Here is a 19,592-nt window from a genome sequence, read left to right on the forward strand (position 1 = left end):
GCTTTCTTAAATAAATCTATGGCACATATATAGTATAGAGAGAGCAGCTTTAGGAGCAGAGTTGGGAGGTTGTATAAAAGATGTGGTGGGGAGAGAAGCTGGTGTTCATTTAAATAGGCGCATAAAGATGCTCATCTGCTCTAGTAGACAACCATTGAGGAAGAGAACTGGGCAGACTGGATGGGTCAACTGGTTTTTATAGGCGGTCGTTTATTATGTTACTAATTGCTATGACTTTGTTGACCTTATTAATAATAAATACATTGAGGTCTTACTCCCAGTACTCACATTCTCATTTCTGTATACTCTTAGAATACAGTTAAGTGTACTTCCATATCCTTTTCCGGCTTGTAAGCGAGTCTGCAAGATAAATCAGTGAACAGTATGAAGTGACAGTTTGACCAATGCGTTAATATGTAAAGTGGCTGAAGAGATTTAGAAGCTGTACTAGTCCTGGAGAAAGCTGGATTTCTTTTGCTTTTACAGGACCAGCATGGATCTGGGTTCATGTGCGCTTTCCAGACTGCACATGTCCCTTTTTCAGATCAAAGGAAAGAAGTGATATGATTGGAAAAGCTCATTTGCATTTTTTTTGTTGAATTCCCATGTCGATCCAATATACTATATCATAATCTGCAAATTATCTAATACATGCCAGAGAGATGTCTTGTTCTTCTACCTTTTAAAGCTTTTATTCACTGACATCCTTCATGAAGACAATTTTCACAGGAACTTACTCTGTTAACTAAGTAGTTATCTGGGTAAATTCCCCAGGCTGAAAACGGCTCTCCTCTCACAGCATGCACACTTTTCATTGGGGAAGAAAGGGTTGAAGCTGAGGGTAGGGAAGGCAAAGCCTCGCATTGGCGCTTCATTTTGAAATCCCCATGAGCTGAGCAGATGTTTTCCAGCCCCAAATTTACAAAGGGAAACTCTGCTGGGAGAGTTTTCCTTTGAAAAATGACCTTACGGGTCAGCGGATAACAAAAATATCCTTGGAGCTTCAAGTTCTCCGCAGGATTTAAACATTTCCACCTAGAAGGATAATTTTCAAATGCACTGCCACAGGTAAAACAGTGCTCCACCTGCCTGCAGAAGTGGCCAGTTATAAAATTGCCCACCCAATATGTGGGCACATGCACCACCTGCATGCGTGCAAGTTTACCTGCAGCAAGTGGACGCATTCCTGGGGGCAGAGTTTGGCAGAGGTTTGCATTTACATGCATGCTTTTGCATTTTCAAGGGGATGCATGTAAATTTTATTGGAAAAAGTCTGTGCATGAATTTGGCAGCTGTAAATGTGTGCGGAGAGTATTGATGGATGGGGTGGTTTTCGAAGGTGTAATTTAAGTGGGAATTTGATCTAAAACATGCACAGACTGTTACTTTGGATTTATTTTCACACCATCTTTATGTTGGCAGTCAAGATAAAAGTGAATATGTTTAAAATGCATTTGCATTATACATGGTCTTCAATGTATGCATGCAGATCTCATGCATATTCATTCTGTATATTCTGAAAACCTGACTTACTGTGGGGTCAATAGGACAGGTTTGGGAACCACTGCTGGAGGAAGTATTATAAAAGGGGCTATGTCTTTTTTTTTTTTTTTTTAATTGCTCCCTAATACTGTCTCTGTTCTTTTTTTATGTTTGCATAAGTAGAATCTCTCACCTTTAGTTCCAAGGGAAAAGGGGACAATTCCAATTACACCATGCTGTAAAACCTTGTTCCCTATTTTCATTGGGGTTAGACTTGCACCTCACCTTTCCCAATGATGCTCGGTGTTACTTACAGAATTATAAGAATTCAGATAACATATGTTCCTGCTCCAAAGAGTTTACAATCCAGGGAATCTAAAATAAATTGTCTCTCCCAAGGTCACAAGCAGTGTCAGTGGGGGAAGTGAAATCTGAATCCTGCTTTCCCTAGGAGTGAAAGTGGTATCCTGGTTTCCCTGGGTCTTAAACCCATGGCTCAAAGCACTAGACCACGCGCGCACTATAAGCTAGGGCTCTTGGTAGGTTTCAAGGTTTGGTAAGCATAGTTCTCATGAGGAGTCATTCTTTTACCTCAGTCAATTTTTTTTAACTTTTTTTTTTTTTTAATTGGATTTAGAAATAGTAACAGTAGTCAGTCACCTCGGTAATTCTCCCAAAATTAGCACAAAGTTTACAGATGTCAGTTTTACAATGGCTCTGTCCAACAAAAACCAATGGCAGTGTTCCAAATGTAATGCTCATATTGCTTAACATTTGTTTTTAATGTAGAAGAACTTGAAATACTTCCCATGACAGTAGCAAAACAAATGTATGTTTTACAATAATCTCAGCTCTTTAATGTTTACAGCTTTATACCTTCTTTTCAGTTTTCAAGTCATGAATTCTCTAATTTTATCTCTCTTTTTCACCATTTCCAGCAATCACACAGAAGATTCAGCCACTAAACATAGCTATTTCAGTTAAGGAAATACTGGTAAATACATGCAGATGTTGGTTTGCATGTCTGATGCATTCCCAGCTGTGCATTCATATATTTAATCCAATAGTTTTGCTTTCTGTGCGTGTGTGTGTGTGTGTGTGTGTGTGTGTGTATAACCATCATCTTCCAGAAATGGCTTAAGACAGTACATTCCATCTCCAGATTCTTCTGATTAATAACCATATGCAAACCAGCTGCCTTTGTAGTCAGAAAATATATTACAACCATGCATGTATAAATTAAAATAAAGTTCATATGTATTTGCTGTATTTATTTCTATGGTATGCTCTAATTTCTTAAGATTCCCATTTGGGATGACAAAGGATTGAAAATTGCTATTTGTATATTTTTTAAGTAGAATTAATCCTCCTGTTTGGCAATGTTTATCATGTGTCTCCAATAGGGTTAGGTGGCGGAGCATTAATCCTTCCCTCCAACCATCTACTCCATATTGTACAGGATCTCAATTTCAGCTAAAAAGCCAAGAAAAGCTAGTCCTCAGCTCATAGCTCAGACCTCCTAAAGTTACTTCTGCTATGGAGGAGTTGTAAGTCTCAGTAAAACTATTTCCCTCACTTGCGCAGCTCAAAGCCAACATTATGCGGCTTTGCGCACACATTTATTTATTTATTTATTTATTTATTTATTTATTTATTTAAGGCTTTTATATACCGACTTTCTTGATACAAATCAAATCAACTCGGTTTACATCGAACTAAGCAGAATTATAACCAACATTTCAACAAGTGACATTTTGAGAGAGTATGAAAGTTACATTATAACAAGGTTGCCGTAACTGGGAGAAGGAAAAAAAAAAAAAAAAGAGGGGGAGAACGAAAGATAAATTACTATATACAATAAATTACTATATACAATGGAGTATGGGTAATGGAGTATGGAGTAATTTCCTAATTGTGAAATTAGGAGCACCCATACATGTGCCAGGGCTATTTTATTGCATACGCGCAGGATATAAAATAGCTGCGCATGTGGCCATGCGCCCATACACATGCATATATGTGAATCCACGCGCCAGTTTGAAAGTCACTGTCTAAGTTTTGCACGTAGACTCGCTAATGCCTGCCGGAACCTGTTCTCCATGCACACTAGGACCTTTCTGCACGCCACGCCCATTCCAACGCGCTTAATGGCCTTAGTGTGCTTCCTTCCCTCCCTGCGTTAAGCCTGGGCTTTCACCCTTCATTCCTTTGCTTTGTCTACTGCTAGTCCGTGAACGCTCACGACGCATTGCAAATTGTACCGTGGATGTGACCTAAACCCTGCGGTTCGTCTCTTTGCCTCCAGCGGTGGAGATGAAGCCAAGCCACCACCTTTTTCCTTGCTTCCAATACTGCAAAGACCCATCAAAGAGCCTAATTCTCAATAGGCAGCCTTTGTAATCAATGACATCTTTTAACTGTTCTTTAGTAACATTGTAACTAGAAATGTTGAAATCTCTCGCTGGCTGTTTGTGCAGATGGAACAGTTTAGGGAGAGAGGCCGCTACACAGAAATAATTAAACCCTGGGCTTAAACAGCAAACGTGAACAATCTAAGCAGAAAATATTCCGGGTGTTTCCACTACAGATTCCTCTCCTACTGTAACCCTCTTACATTCTAGTCCCTGATATACTAAACAAAAAAAAAATGCCTGAAAGGGAGTGCCCTTTCAGAATGTAGATATCGCATCCTATATCTGTACTGAAACAAGAGTGTCTCTCTGCATAGCGGATGCCGTCTCCTAGAATGGAATTTTAACAGTTTCAAAGTTCATCAGAAAAGATCTGTAAACCCGACTACGAAACTATTTGTAAGAATATTCAAAGAAATCCTTCCCTTTCAGGAGTTACTGGGATTATCAGGAGTGACAGGGGCAGGTTTCAAAATCCACTCACCCAGGTAAATATGGCTTTCACAATATTGGCCAGACCCCTTCCTGCCTAAGGGCTGGATTTTAAAACATGCGTGCATGCGTGCGTCCATGTGCGAGCGGTTCCCGGTGCGCGCACATGGATGTGCTGATTTTATAACATGCACGCGGCAACCGTGAGTGCATCGCATTTTTTTCCCCAAACGCGCTCGTGCTGCTTCCCAGTCAAGTTTAGCCTGCACAAAAAAAAAAAAAAGGTGCAAAGCCATCAGCCTATTTGTACCTATGAGCAGTTTTTCAAGGAAAAGCAAGTGCAGACAACGTTTCCCTTTGAAAACGTGTACAAAGTCTGTAGGTGCAAAGCACCCGGGCGGGCTGTTTTGAAAAATGCCCGCTAAATAGGCCGGCAGGGGGCCTGTGCACTGCCATGCGGCCGATCTAGATTTGGTTCCTGGGCCTGGCTCCTATTCCTTAGGGCTGGCTGGGGCTTGGAGATTTGGAGATGCTGTGGAGCAAAGCTGAGGGAGCGGGTCCCAGCCATCGCTGAACAGTGACATCTACTGGCCAGTCTCGGGATACACGTGTTGGTTCCTGAGGGAGCTGCAGACTGTGGCCTATGGGTAAGAAATGTTTCTGCAGTGGCTGGGCGACATGGATGTGGATTAAAAATGAGAAGAAAAAGCCCAGATAACTGTGAGTGTAGACTCGTGGTACCACAGCCCCAATAGAGGCTGAATATAACTGAACTGGAGCCCCAAAAAGCAGGAGGTCCACCTGCAGAGTTAAATAAATAAATAAATAAATAAAATAATGGCCAATAGGATATTAGTATTCAAATTCTAGTTTTAAGCAACATAATACAGTCAAGCTAGTTATTTCATATACTGATATGAACCCAGCAAGAAATGTATAATATGCATATATCTGTATATGTGTTTGCTCGTATGCCAATGGCTGCTGGAATGCTGGCCATCTGGACGTATACATATATAATCCAGGTTCTCAACGGATGAAAGAAGAGAGTTGCAGACAAGTGACAGAAGCTAGTGATCTGCAAAAACTACAGGGATTATTATTATTATTATTATTAATAATAATTGAAATTAGGAATTGTATTTTTTCATTTATTTTATATTTTTAATGTACAGAGCTTTGATTTTTAACCAAAGAAAGGTGGTTTACCTAATAAATTCAACTCGTTATTATTATTGTTCTGAAAGTTTCCTAGCCCTGCTTTGAGCTTATGAATGGCTGCCATGTTGACAGCCTGAGCACTGCGGCGAGGACGCCCCCACCCAAGGCCATCAGAGTGTTTGCTGGAACCGATTACCTGACTGAAACTGGAAGGCTCCTGGTGGCGGGGACTGGCATGTGTGCCTGGGTTCTACAAGGAAACCAAGACATTTCTGTCTCTGTGGATCAGGGGGGCTGTTATTCCCCTGGCAAAAGCAAAATCTGCGACTGTTCAGACCAATGCTTCCCATCCCTGTCCCGGAGGCACACCTATCCAGTTAGGTTTTTTCATGATTACCGGCATGAATACGCATGAGATAGATTTGCATACAAGGGTTTTTAATGTACGCAAATCTATCTCATGCACATTCCTTGTGGCAATCCTGAAAACCTGACTGTCTGGGGGGGTCCCCAGGACAGGGTTGGGAACCACTGCTATCTCAATTTAGACCAGTGTTTCCCATTCAGAATCTGTGCTGATTTTGCATCTTCTTATAAAAAGTAATTCCTCTGATGAAGTTTCAGTGTAGAACTGAAATGCACATTGGGACCTAGAGTGAGACTGATTATCAACAGAGACTAGGCACGAGGTGTGTAATTAACAGAACAAACTTGCTACAAATAACATCAGTATTAACTGAACAGATGACCTATTGCAGGGGTCGGGAACCCATGGCTCGCGAGCCAGATATGGCTCTTTTGAGGGCTGCATCTGGCTCGCAGACACGTGTCGCCATACTTCGCGGTTCCCCGCTGACCCAGCTGCTCCCCGGTCCTCCGCCGCCCGGGCTTAAAATGCTGTCAGCCCGGGCGGAACGCGGCAGGACAGCTGGAGTCAGCGGCACCGGCGTGCTCTCTTCTCCTCCCCCCCCCCCCCCGCGGCCCGGAAGAGGAAGTGGAGAGCATCGGGTGCCTGCGCGGGAAGAAGAGACCACACTAACGTGGTCTCTTCTTCCGCGCAGGCACCCGATGCTCACCACTTCCTCTTCCGGGCCGCGGGGGGGAGGAGAAGAGAGCACGCCGACTGGAGTCATCCGGGTGCCTGCGCGGGAGTCATCGGGTGTCAGCCGGCCGGGTGCCAGCGCTGGAGTCATCGGGTGCCTGCGCGGGTCTTCCCGCGCAGGCACCCGATGCTCTCCACTTCCTCTTCCGGGCCGCGGGAAGAAGAGAGCACGGTGCTCTCTTCTTCCCGCGGCCCGGAAGAGGAAGTGGAGAGCATTGGGTGCCTGCGCGGGAAGAAGACTGCAGCGCGGCTCGGAGGAAAATGAAATCTTCAACCGCGGCCGATGGGACTCCGCCTTCGCCTCCGCGAGGGCTGAAAATGAAGGAGGTTAGCGTTGGGAGGAGGCTGCTGCTGTCGCGAGTTCCCGGGGTGGGGGTGGGGGAGAGAGAGAGTGAATGAGCGAGCAAGCATGTGTGTTTGAGATCCTGTGTGTGTGAGTGAGAGATTGCATGTATGTCTGTGATTGAGAGCCTGTATATGTGAAAGAGAGTATGTCTGTGATTGAGAGCCTGCCTGTGAGAGAGAGAGCATGAATGTAAGTTTACCATTGGGAACCTGTATGTGTAAGTTTGTAATTGAAAACCTGTTTGTTTGAAAGAGTATGTGTGTATGATTGAGATCCTTTGTGTGTGAGAGAGATCATGTGTATGTATGATTAAGAGCCTGTGTGTATAAGTAAGAGAGAGATCATGTGTGTCTGTGTCTGACAGCTGGTTTAGGTGATGGAGCATGTGAGTATGTGATTGAGAGCCTGTGTTTAAATGAGAGAGAGAGACCATGTGTGTCTGTGTGATTGAGAGCTGATTTAGGTGAGGGAGCATGTGAGTATGTGATTGAGAGCCTGTGTTTAAATGAGAGAGAGAGACCATGTGTGTCTGTGTGTGATTGAGAGCTGATTTAGGTGAGGGAGCATGTGAATATGTGATTGAGAGCCTGTGTGTAAATGAGAGAAAGAGAGGACATGTTTGTAAGCATGTGAATGAGAGTCTGTGTGTGAGAGAAAAAGACAGCATGTATTTATGTGATTGAAAGCCTGTGTGTGTGTAAGCGTGAAAAGATAGACAGCATGTGTGTAAATGTGTAATTAAGAGCCTATATAAGTGAGAGAGAAAAAACATTTGTATATGTGAGTGACTGAGAGCATGTGTGTATAGGTGTGTCATTGAGAGCCAGTGTGAGAGAGAGCGCTGGTATGTGACTGAGAGAGGAGAAAGTTCCAAGCAAACCACCCCACCTCCTGCTAATTCAGAACAATCTCAGGACACCTGGATATCAAACGTTCCCAGGTATGCAGAGCAAAAAATTTTTTGTATCCTTATTATTTTTCATTACTGGATCTTTGTGTCTGCTATTTTGAAATATTTTGTTGGTATCTGGAAATGTTTTATATGAGTTTTTAATTATTGGATATTCCACTCATCAGCTGTTTCGAAATATGTTCTTTTTGTTAGTACAGTTTTACTGCTGATGATTTTATATTTCTTGATTTGTTTTATAAGGATGTGTGATGTTTCTTTTTTCCTTTGTTACACTGCATACAGAGACTCTGGCTTGTTGCAGTTTCCAATTCAGTTTTTGTCTGCATGCTTCTTGTTATGCGTTTTGGTCTCTTTATTCTATGTTAGGTGAGGGACAGCACGTGATTCAGGTGAGGTTTTCTGCTGGCGTGTAGTTTCTGTGTAGGACTCTATAGCAGCCTGACTTGGTCCGTTTTCCTAATAGGAGATGTATTGGTGTCTTAAGGCCTGGTGTAATATTTTCAGAGACTTATTGTACTTTAAAAGTGTGATCTTACATAAAATGCACACATTTACTTGTATTTAGTTTTAAACATATTGTATGGCTCTCATGGAATTACATTTTAAAATATGTGGCGTTTATGGCTCTCTCAGCCAAAAAGGTTCCTGACCCCTGACCTATTGCTTCATATCTGCAGATGAAAAAGCATAAAAGGGAATGCTGGAATATGCCTATTTCAGTACTATATGTTCAGAAACTATTTTATCATGATTGACTTGTTCAGAAAGCTTTGAGTATCTTATTCTACCCTCTGTACCTCAACTCACTATCCCTGTAATCACAGGCCAGGGGTGCTACAGTGTAGGAGCCACTCAATAGCTTCCCCATACTCATCAAGGTAGAATCCTTACCAACATTCAGTTAAATAACAACATGCCCCCAATCATTGCAACAACTGCCCATGTCACTGCTCTCATCAATGCACAATCCATTACAAAAAAATCTACAGTTATTCATGACCTCCTGGCCTCCAGAATTTATGACTGTCTATGCATTACTAAAATATGGCTGAAAGGCTACAACATTCCACTTCTCAAGCACTGCTGCTCACCCAACTTCTCCTACTTCCATAAACCAAGACTAGGACGAAAAGGAGACCTAGCTATAATTCTTCAAATCCCACCTCAAATTCACCATGCTAGAGATTTCCATTCCTGCCCCCTATGAGATCCTATGTCTGAAAATTCAATACATTAATCTTTGCCTGACCTACTGCCCTCCTTTGCTACTTGCCAAAAATGCTTCTCCTCTATGCAAGTCAATCCTCAATCTTAATCCCTCTACAACCATAATTCTTGGTGACTTTAACCTTCACCCTCAACCTCATCGATAGCCTCCCACATTAATACCTTGTTTGACCCCTACTCTCCTATGGCTGGAAACAAATCATCTCCTCCCCAACCCACAAGAAAGGCAATTGCCTTCACATGGTATTCGTTAACCCCCTCCAGCTTCCACATAATCAGAGTGAACGTAGCCACAATTGAAATTCCCTGGAGTGACCACTTCCTCATCTGCTTCACTCTGAGATCTAAATCCCTCGAGCAAATCCTGCACAGAAATAACACCATTTTCATGAACTGAGAACATCTGGATCCTGAAACTTTTTGCATCCAACCTTACCCCTTTGCTCGATAACAACTCCTGCTACTCACCTGATGACTTCCTAGAACACTGGAACTCCTCCCTTACATCTACCCTTGATAAATTGGTCCCCCTAAAACCATTCTCAACCAAAAGATACAACTCTTCACAGTGGTATAACACCTCTCTACAAACCCAAAAATGTGAACTGAGGAGATGCGAAAGAAAATGGCAAAAGATCCCTCCCACATTAATAAAATACTTTATAATGATAAACTCACATTATTCCAAGAGGCCATCAACTCCGCGAAGAAATCATTCATCTACACAAAATTATCAGTCACACTAAACAACACTAGAGAATTATATGCGTCCATTAAGAAACTAATTAATCACAGCTCAGTTGCCTCTTCTCTTCCACCCTCACTCCCGGGGATGAACATTGCAGAAACCTTTGCCACACATTTTACCAAGAAGACAGCATTGGTACACAAAACCTTTAATAACTCCCATCTGGAAGAAACCAATGAACTCATGGCCTAACCTGGGAATGATTCGAAGATATTACAGAATCTGAACCATCAAGATCATCAGTAACCTCAAACCATCAGCTAATCCCCTTAACCCCTGTCATGCTACCCTTCTTAAACTGATCAAACTGGATATTGCTCCATTTATGACTAAGTTCATCAACTCTTCCCTTCAACTTGTTATTCCCCCTGACTTACTTAAACAAGCTTCAGTCTAACCCACAATTAAAAAACATTCTGCTGACCCTATTGTCATCTCCAGTTACCACCCAATCTCTGCCCTATCCTTCATGACCAAAGTGTTAGAAACAGTAGTGCTTCACCAACTCTGCAACTACATTGAAGCGAACAATATCCTCAACCAATACCAATTCGCAATCAGAAAGCACCACAGCACCGAATTACTGTTGTTCTCCAGCTTTGACATGGTAAGACAGGGTTTTGATCAAGGTTCCGTGTTCCTCCTTTGTCTTCTCGACATCTCCGCCGCATATGACACCGTCAACCATGTATCCTACTCTCAAGACTGCGCTCCATTGGAATGTCTGGCTCTGTGATAGCCTGGTTCTCATCTTACCTGAACAACAGAACCCAACAATAGACTACTTCACTTCCTCCCTGATGCCCTGAGCTCTGCAGTACCTCAAGGTTCTGCTCTATCCACTGCCTTATTCAACCTTTACCTTACTCCTTTATGCTGCACCCTTGCCAACCTTGGAGTCCACTACAAAATCTACGCTGATAACATTCAATTTTTTTTCCCCCTAAAGGAAACCTGGACGCTTACAGAATCTTTCCTCACCCACTGCCTCACAACCATCCAAAGATGGCTACACAACAATAAACTAACCCTCAAACATCTCCAAAACTGAAATCATTATCCTATCACGCCATCCAGTGGATAGCACACCCAACCTTTTCTCCTTTGACTACCAATCAATCGTCATCTGATAAAATGTAAGAATCCTGGGAATCAATATTGACTCATCGCTTTCTATGCGCCAACATATAAGAACTATTACCAACTTCTCCTCCCACAAACTACGCTTACTCCATTACCTTAAACCCCTTCTTGAACCCTCCAACTTTAGGACTGTACTCCAATCCCTAATATTCTCTAGCGTAGACTATTGCAACTCCCTCCTGTCAGGTCTCCCTTTATACGCAACCCGTCCTCTACAGATCATTCAAAATTCGGCAGCAAGACTCCTTATGGACACTCCGATGTGTGCTCACATCTCTCCGGTTCTCAAATCCCTACATTGGCTCCCAATCCAATTCCGGGTACAATAATTAGGGATGTGAATCGTTTTTTGACGATTTAAAATATCGTCCAATATATTTTAAATCGTCAAAAAATCGTTAGGGCCACGATACAATACCAATTCCCCCGATTTATCGTTAAAAAATCGTAAATCGGGGGAAGGGGGAGGGCAGGAAAACCGGCACACTAAAACCCCCTAAAACACACCCCCGACCCTTTAAATTAAATCCCCCACCCTCCTGAACCCCCCCCCCCCCAATGCTTTAAATTACCTGGGGATCCGGCGGTGGTCCAGAACGGCGGCGGTCCGGAACGGCCCCCTCAATAGAATCGTGTTGTCTTCAGCCGGCGCCATTTTTCAAAATGGCCGCCGCAAAATGGCGGCGGCCATAGACAAAAACGATTTGACGGAGGAGGTCGTTCCGGGCCCCCGCTGGACTTTTGGCAAGTCTTGTGGGGGTCAGGAGGCCCCCCCAAGCTGGCCAAAAGTTTCCTGGGAGTCCAGCGGGTTCCGGGAGCGATTTCTCGCCGCGAATTGTTTTCGTACGGAAAATGGCGCCGGCAGGAGATCGAGTGCAGGAGGTCGTTCAGCGGCGGTCCGGAACCCCCGCTGAACGACCTCCTGCACTCGATCTCCTGCCGGCGCCATTTTCCGTACGAAAACGATTCGCGGCGAGAAATCGCTCCCGGAACCCCGCTGGACTCCCAGGAAACTTTTGGCCAGCTTGGGGGGGCCTCCTGACCCCCACAAGACTTGCCAAAAGTCCAGCGGGGGTCCGGAACGACCTCCTCCGTCGAATCGTTTTTGTCTATGGCCACCGCCATTTTGCGGCGGCCATTTTGAAAAATGGCGCCGGCTGAAGACAACACGATTCTATTGAGGGGGCCGTTCCACCACCGGATCCCCAGGTAATTTAAAGCATTTGGGGGGGTTCGGGAGGGTGGGGGATTTAATTTAAAGGGTTGGGGTGGGTTTTAGGGGGGTTTAGTGTGCCGGCTCATGATTTTAACGATTTTTCACGATAGTTTACACACCCAAACGGCAACAATACGATTCCCTCCCCCTCCCAGCCGAAATCGATCGTTAAGACGATCGAGGACACGATTCACATCTCTAATAAGCATGCCATGATTATATACTCCTTGATTCATAAATTGCACTCACCCTGGATTTCCTTTATAATAAAAAAAAATCCACACCCCCTCCCGGCGCCTCAGATCGTCCAATCTCATGGTTTTAGATGTTGTATCCCCTAGACTCACACACCTCGAGGAAACCAGAAAATGCACCTTCTTCTCTGCAGGACCTCTCCTTTGGAACACCCTACCCAAAGAACTAAGATGCCTCCAAAACAGAACTTTCTTTAAAAAAACTGATGAGTCTATTCCCAACCTTTCCCCCCTTAGGGGAGGCCACCTAGGGCCAGAAGCAAGGGCATAACTCAGCTTTCTTGAATGTATGAACTCCCTCCCCCCCCCACCCCCGATAAACATGTATTATTGTAATGACTGATGCTGTTCCTGGATGATATATGTAACTTCTCTTTCCCCTTTTATTTCTGTTTATGTATGCTCAGGGGCCGATTTTAAAGGCCCAGCGATGTGCGTCTAAGTCCCGGGGCTTTACTAAAGGGTCGGGGCAGGGAAAGGAGGGGGCAGGGCACGGGGTCAGAGGCTCCCGGAACAGAGGCCATTTGCCGCTGCGCCAGGGATCATGCGCCAGCAGTCGGCTGGCGCGCGCAACTTACTTTAAGCCCTGGGGATGAAGTAAGTTTTCCAACAAAAGGAAAAATAAAGAAAAGGTAGGGGGAAAAGGGGGGAGGGGAAAGGGGGGAGGTAGGGGAAGGGAAGGGAAGGTGGGGTGGGGGGGTAGGGAAGTTTTTTCCGATGCCGCTCCGATTTCGGAGCGGCCTAGGAGGGAATGGGGGAAGGCAGTGTGCTGACCCCCAATTTTATAACTTGTGCACGCCTGCGCACTTCTATTAAAATCTATCCCGTATTGTTCCCCGCTCTGAATGTAGGAAGGGCGAGTAATAAATGACTTTAAATAAATAAATAAATAAATAAATAAGCACTGTGTAACTGCAGCAAGGTACTTTGAAGAGCCAGGTTTTAAGATTCTGTTTGAATTTTTTATGGCAAGGTTCCTGGCGTAGGTGGGGGGGGGCATTTTATTCCAGTGGGACGTTCCTGCTATGATGAATGATCGTTCTCTGATCGTGGCATGTTTGATGATTTTGGGGGATGGTGTCAGGAGTTTGGCTTGGTGCTGTTTTCTAGTTGGTCTGGTAGGGTATTTGATTGAGGCATATTGATTCAGATTACAGATTTACTCAACAGAGATATCTAATTGAGAGTTTGAAGGATCAAGCAGAAGAAAATACAGTTCTATGAGGTGATTTGTCGGTGGAAGTTCCGATATCATATTTAGATCCCTCTGTAAAATACAATATTTTAGTGCGCTGAACCTTTAAATCAACTTCCAGCATGAGCAATTTGTTGGGGAAATGTCTTCTCCTACCCTGTGCTTCCCTCCTCTTTCTTCCTCTCCCTCTTTAAGCTGCCTGGACTGGAGATCATTAAGCAATGTCCGTCAGATTGCTGCCCAGGTAAGATGTGTTAATTAACTTCTCTGTTTTCTTAAGCTTAAAGAACTCTAGAAATTGAGTTTTTCTCCAACCTGCCTATGCCAGCTTATAGTTAGCACTGGCTGGATGGGGAAACAACTCAGGGGACTCAACTTGTGGACTAATAGATGCTACTTTTCTTTACATTAGTAAGTTGGTAAGGTGTCTTTTTTCAGGTATTTGTTATATTTGGCTGTTGCTGTCTCCCTGGTGTGGGGCTTATCAGCTATTTCAAATCCTCTTCTGTTTGCTCATCATACAAGGTGTCCTCAGCCAGTAGAGAGGGAGAGAAAGAGGAAACACCTACTTCCAGTATGTCTAGATTTCTTTCATAGAATCATAACAAAAGACAAAGTATCAGACAAATCTGCATAATATTGCACCACTGTTAATGTTCACAATTCATCGGAGGTATCAGCAAGCCAGTGATGCATGTGGTATACTTAAGCCACAGCCGGACAACTCATTTACCTCCCAAAAATAGTGTCTCTTTTTTATTTGTTGTCACACAACACATAAAAACTTTTCCACTAATCATAACCCACCCTTACATCAGCCGATGTTTTGTTATCCAAACTGCTTCATGGGAAAATAGAAAAGATTTTATCTCAGCAAGGTGCTCTCACTCAGAACCACACATCACAGGCATCAATAGGTGGATTCCTAGCAATACACGATGCTATCCTCTCAGGGGCACTAATATATACGATGTCACAGCTTCTTCATTCTCTTTACTCTCTTTGTTGCATCCAAACAATTAATTTGAAAGAAGATATCAAGACAAAAGCTTTTTCCCAAGGGTTTTTGGCTTCATTACCCATAAAGTTTATTCAGCTTCTGAGTTATTTTAGAGAACAAATTATTTAGGTCATCTGTAGAAAACTAAGGGGATCATTTACTAAGCCTTAATAAGACGTTGGTAAATGTTTACCATGAAATAAATGCATAACCATACACACATTAATGCACAGAATTTCACAGCTGCTTCCGAGAGGGTGCTGAGCCTGGCTCAGAAGCTCCAGACTTTGCAGAAAAGGGTGGCGAGGGATGTAGGAGGGCTTTCCCTCAGCCAGCAAGGGCTGGCCTGTCTTCACTCCAGCATCCCCCATGTCCCCTAGGTAAAACAGGAAGGAGGCCCTAACCAGAATGGGATACGGGAGACATCTGGGGCTCACTGGTTGGGGGCGGGTAGGCTGGACCTCCATTGCAGGCTCCCCTGGTGATAAGACGGGGCACGGAAGGAACATCCTACGCATCCTCATTGTTGGCATTGCCTGCTGGGGCGGGAAGGGCCGGGCTCTCATTCCAGCAGGAGCTTCCATATTCTCTTCCTCCTCCTGATCCTCCTACTGCTCCTGTTCCTGCTCAGACAATGAAGAGCTCTCATCTGTGAAGAAAATAGCAAATGTGTTTCATTAGGTATGTTCATATACTGCAGGGTGTGCTGTATATTATCATATAGGCATTTAGAGGACATTCCTTTTCATGAAGAGCTCTATGCAAAGAGAAGTGCTCCTAGCTAAGGCACACTCATATGGGTGGTGGCAAAGCCATATTATGCTTTCTAGTCATACAGAAGCTTCCTTTCAGTGGGATGTAACTTGATGGGAACAGAGATAGACTAGGTGTCAAGGTTAAAAGTATTGGCTTGTGGTCTACATAACAAGGCACTTAAGGCCATGAGGTTGAACCACCTTCTATATGATAGGGGCATATAAATCAGTGGGCAACTATTTGATTAACAGGATTTAACTATTAACTATTGATTAACAGGAATAACAGCTAGGCCAAAGGATGCCTAACTAGTAATACTTTGTAACAGCACTGGCCATGACCCAGAGACATGCCTAGAGTAGCGGTGCACTTACCGGTCCTCTGGTGCCCCCTTTTAGGGTTTTCAGGATATCCCAAATGAATAAGCCTGAGAAATATTTGTATATAAAGGAGGTAGTTCTAGCAAATAAATCTCATGCATATTCATTAGAGATATCCAGAAAACACTACTGGCTTGGGGGAGCCCCAGGGACTGATTGGAGCACCCCTGGCCTTGATCAAATTATATCTTAATGCAGGCCCTAGGTTTTCCTCTACTATTAGTACCACCATTGAATGACAAGGAAGTTATAGTTTGTAATTTCACCTTTACTATACATGAGACTAATGGTTTAAGTCTTTCCCTACTAAATCAGTTACATTATGTTACATTACCAACATCCAGATCTGAGTCCACCTTTCTAGAGGCCCCCTCCCGCAGTGAGCCCCATGCACATCCTGAGCTAAGACCACCCCCCCAGATGCCCCCCCCCAAGTAAACCCCCATGCACATCCTGAGCCAAAACCACCCTCACTTCCCACTTTCTACTTACCCTATGTGTTTGAAGATGGTGCGCTCCAATCTCCAAGCATTTCTGTTCAGCCGGAGGTTTCGGCACACCCCGCTGATGGGGAACAGACTATCCACATGGTCCAACACCAGGGATGCCAGGCATTGGGTCATCCTTGGCAATGAAATTTGTCTGGCGGGCTGGTGGAAGCATTATCGCTGTACAACACCCCTGCGGAGCCGGAAGTTGTGCGTCACGGTAGAATGCACACGGATGCTGCAGGGACATTTGCGTGCATACAACCGTACAAATGTAAACAAAAGTGCATGTGCAACTTTGAAGACATTTGCGCACATGATATACAACAAAGCCCAAATTTTTAAAGCCCCGTGTGCGTAAAAAAACCCAGGGTTACGCATACAGCCGGACCTTGCGAGCGCTGCTCGCATTTTAGAACGGGCCTGGCCACGCACGCATAACCAGTTATGCACAGAAGTACCGAGCCTCTCCAAAGGGGCGGACTGGGGGAGTGTGGGCTAGGAGGGGGGATGGGTCAGAGCCAGCCGGGACAGCGTCGGTTGGCGCATGAAAAATACTTCTGCTCCGGAGGAGCAGTAAGAAGAAAAAGACAAAAATTCCGGGTAGATAGGTAGGGGTTAGGGGTCAGGGTGGAGAGGGGAAAGGGAAGGAAGGTTAGGCAGGGGGGTAGGGAAGTTTCCTCCCAGTCCGCTCCTTAACTGGAGCGGACTGGGAGGGAACTGGGGGAGGCCAGATTGCATCTCTGTGCGTATTAATGGAAAATTCAGCTTCTCAGCATGTGCCACCCGCACGTGCGTGGCCATCAGATTTTATATAATTTTGTTCTTAACTGGTTTCGTTATTGATTTATATTATGTTTTTTTCTTAAATAGTTCTTAAATGATTATTATTATGTCCACATTAATTTCATATTGTCTGTAAAGCCTGTTTCTAATTTATTGTTTATTGTAAACCGAGGTGATGTTTTACACGTGCCGCGGTATATAAAAAAATCACTAAATAAATAAAATAAATAAATATAATGTTATAAAATTGGTGTGTCCATCTGCACGTGCCAGGAATCGCACGCACGTGGACGGCCGCGCGCTGCTTTGAAAATCGACCCCCCTATTTGCGCATTGGCATGCACGCCTCTATTCTCGCATATAGGGGCATGGATGCGCATGTTTGACAGTTATCCTTCCTATGCCCTGTTTAGTTTTATAGGTCAACAAATTGCATTTACAGCAAATATGGCACTAATGACACACCGCAAAACTTTCACAAGCGAAAGAAACAAGGTTTCTTTTTTTTTTTTTTTTTGTATATGGAAAAACTCTTTTAAGAATCAGACTCTGCCTATTATAGCATCTATTGGGCTACCCCATAGGTTTTTAAATTAAAGTTTTCCGTTTCTGATTAAACAGAATGCTTCTATTGCATTGCCTGGAAAGCTGTAATATTTTTATTATGCCAAAATTAGCTGGTGTGGAATGGAGGTGTGACTTAGCGGTTAGAGGAACTGGGTGAGAAACAGAGAAGCCTGGGTTCATATTGCTTCTCCTTCCACTGACACCCCCTTGTGACCTTGCATAAGTCACTGTCTTCCACTGCCTCAGGTTCTTTGGATTCTGCAAGGCACATATTTGCAGGTTGCTTTGATGGGGAGGTAATTCCAGAAAAAAATTACATTTTGTGGGTGTGGGGATTTTGAGGAGCATTGCTTTGGGAAAGAGCACGCACTATTTGCAAATATCATGCAAACAGTGTGCGCTACTTCCTGAAATGAATAACTCAGAAATTGTTTTCGGGGCCACTTGGGATTCTTTTAGTTTGAAATGAACCCAAGCAGAAAAAAAAAAGGGGGGGGGGGCTTTATTGCCATGGATTCTTTATTGATTTCATATGAATGCTGATCCTATCGGGTACCTTCTCTGGGGCAGGGACCTATATAACTGTACTTGAGTTGTACCTGTCCTTAAAGTGTGAAACGGCAAGGAATCTACTCCTAGCTTTCAGAGCCTTATAGGTCCCCTTCTTCATACACCACTTTTGGCACCTGTCTCATGGTTTCCTACAGATAATCTGGCAGGTCGTCAGTGACACAATTGCAGTTGGTTGGTATTACAAAAATTAAAACAAAAAACAAAAACAATTTAGGATTCAAAGGTACCTTTACATTTACTGAGAGGCAAATCGTGTGCCCGCCTGGAAAATGGTGAGAATAAACAGCTTTACCTTGACAGTATCCAGCGGATGTCCTACTATGACACTTGCGACCCCTGCGGATTAAAATAAAGTTGCTAGTAGACAAGCGAACATGGCAAGAGTTTCAGAAGAAGGGGATGGCAGCAAAAGTTCAGCAACTCACTTGACAAGAATAAATAAGTTACTCCTTGGGTATCCCATGCCAAGGGGTCGACATACCACTCAGTTCAGCGTGCAGAAATGTGACATATTTAGTTACTGTGTGCACACTGTAGCTTGTATGAATAATATAGAGAAGCAATTCAATCGTGATGCTTCCATTCCAGGGTAAATACTCCAGTAATACCACTTACCCCCTACCCAACCAGCTATAAAGTCATCCAGATGAAAACTGCTCATGCCGTATTTCCAGCTCCTACGATCTGCCCAGTCTTTCCCGGAGCGCTCGGCTTCGCTCACGGTGCATGCTTTCCTTTGCCCTGGACGCTTTCCCCGCGGGAAGCCGCGCGCTCTCTCGCCCAGGTCGCTGCCCCGCGCCTTCTCCGGCTCTCGAGCCCCGGGCTGGGAGCCTGCACGCGCGGCGGTGACATCACGTCAGCGCTTCTTAAAGGGCCCAGCCCGCGGCAGTCACCTCCCCTCCCGTCAGGGCAGGTCGGGCTAACAAAGCGGGGCGTGACGTTTGGTTTTACACGGTCAGCCTGGTGATCTGATCCAGCACCGGGGGGGGGCTGCTGCTTCAGCGCAGGTTTCACAGCCCACCCCCCACTCCCCAAGCCCTGGGGGAAAAAAACAAAAAACGTTCTGAAGTCGGACCTGGAGTCCAAGCTGGCGACTTGCAGCTGTCACCAAAAATCCGATTTCGATTCTTTTAGCCTCAGGGGGCAAAAAAAAACCCCAAAATATGACAATGCAGCCAATTAAAGGGGGTGCGTTCAAGTCCAGTCCCTGTGAATGCTTCCATGGCTGTTCTCCTCTTGAGTTTTAAGGGGGGCTGATTAGCCCTGGATTAACCATTAAAAGCAAAATAAGCAGGTGCCTAGGGCACCAAGGGAAGGGGGCACCAGAGAGTGTTGAACATTTGCTTTTATTTCTGTTGCCCCTAGTTATAAACAAATGATATGCTTATATTGCTTAGTGTTAAATAAACCGC

The 19,592-nt window shown here is 44.4% G+C and overlaps 1 protein-coding gene across 5 annotated transcripts in view; it reads right to left on the reverse strand.

Moving 5' to 3' along the window:
* Positions 1 to 19,038, reverse strand: part of SLC25A48 (solute carrier family 25 member 48) — a 48,413-nt gene extending 29,375 nt beyond the window's left edge. For 2 of the 5 annotated variants that reach the window (XM_029583929.1, XM_029583927.1), the window contains exons 1-3: positions 18,606 to 18,789; positions 18,408 to 18,516; positions 289 to 360 (exon numbers count right to left, since the gene is read on the reverse strand). In XM_029583929.1, coding sequence (XP_029439789.1) covers positions 289 to 360; positions 18,408 to 18,516; positions 18,606 to 18,643 — 219 coding nt within the window. In that variant the 5' untranslated portion in view covers positions 18,644 to 18,789. The other 3 variants (XM_029583928.1, XM_029583931.1, XM_029583930.1) reach the window with 3 other exon arrangements.
* Between the last annotated feature and the right edge of the window lie 554 nt (positions 19,039 to 19,592).

Source organism: Rhinatrema bivittatum, chromosome 18 (assembly GCF_901001135.1).
Source record: "Rhinatrema bivittatum chromosome 18, aRhiBiv1.1, whole genome shotgun sequence".
In the NCBI taxonomy this organism is placed as follows: domain Eukaryota; kingdom Metazoa; phylum Chordata; class Amphibia; order Gymnophiona; family Rhinatrematidae; genus Rhinatrema; species Rhinatrema bivittatum.